The sequence below is a fragment of the Toxorhynchites rutilus genome, chromosome 2, assembly GCF_029784135.1.
Source record: "Toxorhynchites rutilus septentrionalis strain SRP chromosome 2, ASM2978413v1, whole genome shotgun sequence".
In the NCBI taxonomy this organism is placed as follows: Eukaryota; Metazoa; Arthropoda; class Insecta; order Diptera; family Culicidae; genus Toxorhynchites; species Toxorhynchites rutilus.
Window position 1 is genome coordinate 20,323,839 of NC_073745.1, and position 6,000 is coordinate 20,329,838.

Here is a 6,000-nt window from a genome sequence, read left to right on the forward strand (position 1 = left end):
ATGTCACATTACAGGTCCGTCCAATTAGCTAAATGTCGAGATAAGTGTAAATTACTGTACTTTCAATCTAGAAGCAATTTAAGAATTGATGAAAATCAATAAGCTCAGAACAACTGCCAAATTCACATACTCATCATATCCTGACAAACAAATTATGAAAAAATCAATTTGTGTTTTATTATTATTTTGGATAATGTTTTAGAAAGCATTGAACTGTATTTCCTAAACTCTTTTTTGGAAGGTTTAATGGCCCTGAAAAGCGCCTTGTTTTATGGAATGGTTCCAATTTAGAAAACTTAGTACTCGTGGTTTTGAAAAAAACCATTTCGAACGCCCTCGATGCCGCCTTGTTCTGGATTTGCCACCAAAGCAGTTTGTATAAAGAACAAACTTTTTTCTTCTGCTACCTGATGCCGTTTTGCGATTGCGTTTGCCACTCGCCACTCGCCACTCGCTGCAACTGCCTGTTGTCTTGATGTCCACCGAACCGAATGTGTTCTGTTCCGAATGCGGGTTTTCTTATCGTCGCGAGCAGCTTTGCCAGCTAACTCGATCACTTCGGCGGCCGAAACTATATAACGCCGGCTAGGTGGACTGGTGCACTGGTACTAACGCGCTCGGCCTAGCTACCCTTGCGGGGAACTCCAGATCAACACGGTTCGAGCGGGATTTTGCCTTTCCCTTCACTTTTCCTCCTTTACCATGTCCAGACATGGCTGCTTGGGTTGGTTTGTTGATGTGTTGTGATGCGAACCGATGTGGTGTACGGTTTGAATGAGAATGATCGTTACGGCAGCGGAGCGGGGATTTTTAAGCTGACTGGCTGGCTCGAGAATTACGCATGTGTGAGACTGCGACCAATGTTTCGTTCATTTTTTTCTTTTTCCTTTCCAATCGTGCTTCATTCTATTTCACTGCTGCTCTGGTTGCCCGTTTTGGTCGGAACGATTTGAGGAGCACAAAATGGACCAATCAAAAATGGGCACATAGTGCATTTTGACAATGCTTGATATTTCACAATTATTCAATTATTTATCTCAAGAAAAATGAAATGTTATTCGTTATGATAGATGCGTGGATATATTTCCTATCAATTGATGCAAAAACCTTTGCGATCTATTAAGAAATGCTCGAGTTATAAGCGTTCCAAATCTTGCATTTTTTCCTACTTGTTCAGTGCCTAGATTTCCATTTCACCCCCTATATCTTCCGGTTAGACGTAGTCCTACGTCAAAATTATAGGAGGTTGTGTCCAAGATACGATCGCATTGTTGACGTAGAACTACGCTGTTATTTTATATAAGTCGCTTGTTTATACCTTCGGATATTATTCTATAATGCTGTGAAATTTTAGAAACAACTGCTTAGTAGAATAATCTCTGAAATGATTTTTTCATTGTAGAATCAGTTGACGATAATTGATTGATGATTCATTCTTGTCCTCGCAAAACAATCGTATGTCGCAATTTATTTCATGTCAATGCATTGAAAATTTACCTCGAAGGCTATTCCGGTGGCCTTTTTCGAAATTGACATAGACTCGGCTACAATCGATTATATACATGTTGCACCAGCACCATTATTCCATATCTCATAACTACATCAATATATCTTCGGCACCGCATGTAAACAACAACAATGACAACAATGGAATCGCACTTCTAGATATCGTTCGTACAAACTAAGCGTAAACCAAGCGCCAAACAAGCGTTCACCATAGCATGCATACAGAGCCATACATTGCGCTATTCTCAAAAGAAACGTCATTATGCGCTATTCTCAAAAGAAACGCTTCTGTTAATATTACTGGCCTCGAAAAGAGTTGCATTACTTTCTCATGCTCGAGAGAAGCGCAGCTGTCACCCTTAGTGGAGGAAGTTTTGCTACTGGCAAGCAAAACCTAATCACATACAAAATTCCAGAACATTTACTTTCTTGATGACTAAACAAGAGAAATAAACTCTTTTTGTTAATAACAACCTCGAAAACAGTAGCAATGCTTCATTATGATCAATATTAGCGCAAATGCAATCCTAGGTGAAGGCAGTTTTGCGACTGGCACGCGAACCCAAATAACTTATAACATTCCAGTAAGATATTCAAGATGCTTGGTATTCCCAAATAATTTTTTGGTGCACAACCTTAACGTCTGCTTCGCCATAACGTCAGTTTAATGCATTGATGCATTCTCAAAGACACCAACGAAGCCCTTATGAAGACGGAAAATAAACAATGTTAACTGCTTGGAAAAAGACTGAATTATGCCACAGAGCTTATACTCTGCTGTAACACCCATCGTTTTTCGCAGGGCTCGAGCCTTCCTCTTCTTCTTGCTCATCGCACACTACGCGAAACGTCCAATTTATGATGCGGAAAGAAGAACACACGATACGTATAACTTGAAAAACGAACAGAAAAATCAAACGACGATTTCCAAGTTGGATTACCACTGGTGGGGTCCAATCTTAAGACGCGTCCACATCACGCCGAGCAGCCTTGGCCGCTCGGTAAAGCCGACTAAATGTGGACGTACCGCCCGGGCTTGCCGACGTGCCGAAAACCGACTCGAAACAAACCGAACCCAACCCGAAACAAGTGGGTCCGGTTCGAGAAAGTCGAACCAAAACAAAACGAAGTAAATTAGCGTTGATGACATTGTGCTTCGTAGGTTCGTGACGGCTTCGTGCATCCGATAGGGCTTCGGCTTCGTGCACCCAATGGGGCATCCACATTACATAAAGAACCGAATGTACCGCCTGGTACAGGCCGATCAGCATAATGTAGACGCGCCTTTAGATCGAAGCGCAGCGAAAGCAAAGTGAACTGGATTACCCAACAGTCCGATGCCGAATGAAAGTTTGCCTCAGCGAGATCCACTGTTTATACTCTTGGCAAGTATTCCCCTTCATTCTTCTTCTTTTCGTTTGTTCACGGAGACTTTAAATCCTACGATTTCCTCTCCGTTGGTCGTCGATAAGTTGCTCGTTATTGTAGCTCTGTTCGGGAAAGCACTCAAATGGACAGAACAAATGTATGAGAAAATAGAAACACCTAAAGTTTTCATTAATTTTAACCATTTACTAACCAGGGGATTCTAATGTATGGCATATTAAACAAATCTTACGGAATTTCCGATTCGTTTAGTATGTAAATCGCCAAAATCCGTTCGCGGCACAAATAGTTATTAACGTTAACTTTATTTCATAAAAACGTGACCTGTTTTCTGATTTGACACCCTTAATGAAAGACGTAGTTCTACGTCAAAAAAATTAGGTATTTATACATACACATATTTCATGTAACATAAATTTGTTTCATATTAATTTATTGATTATTGTTGGTTTTTATGTATGTATGTTGTATGTATTGTATGTTTTATGTTAATGTTATGGATGTATTTTTGTTTTAAAAGAATTTAATTTTTGATTCAAATGAAATAAAAATGGGTATGGGTGTAATATTTTTATGGGACCCCCTCTTCATTCCAGAGAAGGGTGGGGTGTCATACCATCATAGAAACATTTCTCATACCCAAAAACCCTCACATCCCAAATTGTGCTTGATTAGTTCTCGTGTATTGCAGATGTTTGTGATTCGTGTGTATGGCAGCCCCCCTTAGAGAGGGGGGAGGGGTCTCAAACTATCACGAACGTGATAGTTCAGGCCCCAAAAACCCCTACATACCAATTTTCATGTCGATCGGTTCAGTAGTTTCCGAGTCCATAAGAATCAGACAGACAGACAGACAGAAATCCATTTATATATATATATATATATATATATATATATATATATATATATATATATATATATATATATATATTTATTATTTTTTGTAGAAATATGTGGACTTGTTATGTATGCTTTTTTGATTCAAAAGAAATAAAATAATGCATGTTGAATGATAAATCATGTTACATATTAACTAAATTTGGAACCGATCCGATTGAACTTGGATGAATTTGTATTAGAATAATTGATTGCGCCTTTTCGCTTTGCGGCCAAATTTTGTGGAACGAATCTAGGCCGTAAAGCGAGGCATGGTGTATCTACCTATATTTTACTGCCGAATGATTTTACAGACACTCGCTGGCTCAAGCAAAAGTTTCCGATTTGATTCTATCACCATCTAACATCATTCCGAGAGGCAAATGAGGGAATGCAAAATTCTCCGAGAAAAGATGAGCGGAATCGAGACAGTACTTTTCCGTTAAACTCGAGAATGAACTTTGCGAAGAGGATAGGTAAATGTTTGCTGTCTCAACTAAAGTGCATAAACGGAGAATAGAAGGGTGAGTTTTATCTGTGGATGAGTGTTATTGAACGAATTTCGAAGCGATTTTGCCCATACCTGGACATCGGTAATCGAAGATGATCACCGATTAGCTTTGTTGCTCGAGCCTAAGCACTTTTTACTTGTGAAGAGTCCGTTATAAATCCTTTATAATTATCCTTCATAAATCGAATTCATACCACACGAACAAATTTACTATCGAGCACATGTACATATCACTTCAATTGTCTTAGAGGCGAATGTACTGAAAAGTTTAAAACCTCCTCAATTCATAATCACTTCAATCGATTGATTTTTGGGAAGTCGAAATAACAACGCGCACATAATCCTTCAGAGCATCTTTCGGATTTTATTACTCCCCAAAACATTGGAATTAATAATAAACCACCAAACTTTTTACATATAGTAAGTATCCGGTCGGCGCAGCGAGAACAGCTTCCTGTAGCGCTTGTGGTGATACCGCTGTACCAGCGGGAAGCGAATCTTCGAATCGTGGAACTGCTTGATGTGGGCACGACGGGTCTTGGAAGCTTCCACAACCTCAACCTTGATAATCTGTACATAAATAGAAAACACATTAGAAATCATTTCGATACATTGAAACTAACAAACGTACCTGAATCGAGTGAGCACGAGCACGATGGCGAGAGGCCATGTCGCTGTAGCATTGCGTCACAGCGCCGCCAACAGTCAGGTCACGGTACTCGCGGTACATGTTGTGGGTACCGGAACGGGAATCGTAGCGCAGCCAGATACCGAAATTCTTAACTCGTAGTGGGGTCTTCTCCAAGATACGCTTCACCGAAACGATTTCACCGGTGGCTTTCTTGAACTTACGAAGCTGCCGCAAGAAGTACCAGAAACGTGATTTCGCTACAATCTGGTCGGAGGCGAAAATGTTCATTTTGAACAGCGGAGGGTTGGGGTCCTTCTCCGAGGGCAATTTGCGCCCGATGACCTGATATTCCTTCAGCTGTGGAAAACATTACGATACAATCAATACAAGGTTATACACAGTTTGACGTTTCGGTGCAAATCAACGGTTTTCATGGTTTCGAAGCAAAGGAACGCGAATTTTGTTTTTCTAACTTTGTTCTATGAGCTTTCCATCCATTCTCGGTTTGAACATATATTCTAACATGTAAAACTGTTTACAACATTATTATCTAGTTATCAACCACGGTACAATATATGAAAACACGGCACTGTTGTCTGAATTTTTATCCTGATTTGGAACTAATATTAATCGCATATCGAATCAATTCATTCGGCTGCATTGCCATCGAAAAAAATTTTGCACTTTAAAACACCGAAAACCTAACAAAATATTGGAAAATTTGGGATTTTTACCACTCCTTTAGCTTTCATTTTGACTGCGCTTCACGAAAGAGGAAACGGAAAAGAACTTTGACGGTGGCTCGATGAGACCAAAATGACATTTCGTAAGCTGTATAGAGCTGAAGCGGCGCTTTGCGGCGATTGTGGATGTCAGTCTGAAAGAAAGAATGAAATAGAAAGATGGGAATTATTTTCTCGATACATAGCGTGTTTGCATCTAATTTGTATGCATGTATGTGGTAGAGATGGGCGAATCAGCTCATCATGGTGAGCGGCTCAGAGCCGTTCAGCTCATACAAGAGAGCTGCTCATTTGGAACTGCTCTTCAGCTCAGTCGAATTTTGCGGTTGTCCACACAATTGCATAAC

The 6,000-nt window shown here is 40.0% G+C and overlaps 1 protein-coding gene across 1 annotated transcript; it reads right to left on the bottom strand.

The window, feature by feature from the left end:
- Positions 1–4,617: 4,617 nt before the first annotated feature.
- Positions 4,618–5,780, bottom strand: LOC129768028 (60S ribosomal protein L18a). Its single transcript, XM_055769389.1, has 3 exons — positions 5,645–5,780; positions 4,911–5,267; positions 4,618–4,849 (listed from the first exon to the last, which is right to left on the bottom strand). The coding sequence occupies exons 1-3, from the start codon at positions 5,660–5,662 to the stop codon at positions 4,691–4,693; spliced, it is 534 nt and encodes a 177-aa protein (XP_055625364.1). The 5' UTR covers positions 5,663–5,780; the 3' UTR covers positions 4,618–4,690.
- Between the last annotated feature and the right edge of the window lie 220 nt (positions 5,781–6,000).

What these genes read in the sequence shown, in the direction of transcription:
- LOC129768028 (XM_055769389.1), bottom strand. An exon ending in CTCGTGCTCACTCGATTCAG is followed by an intron (nt 4,850 to 4,910) that starts GTACGTTTGTTA and finishes ATTTATGTACAG; the next exon opens with ATTATCAAGGTTGAGGTTGT.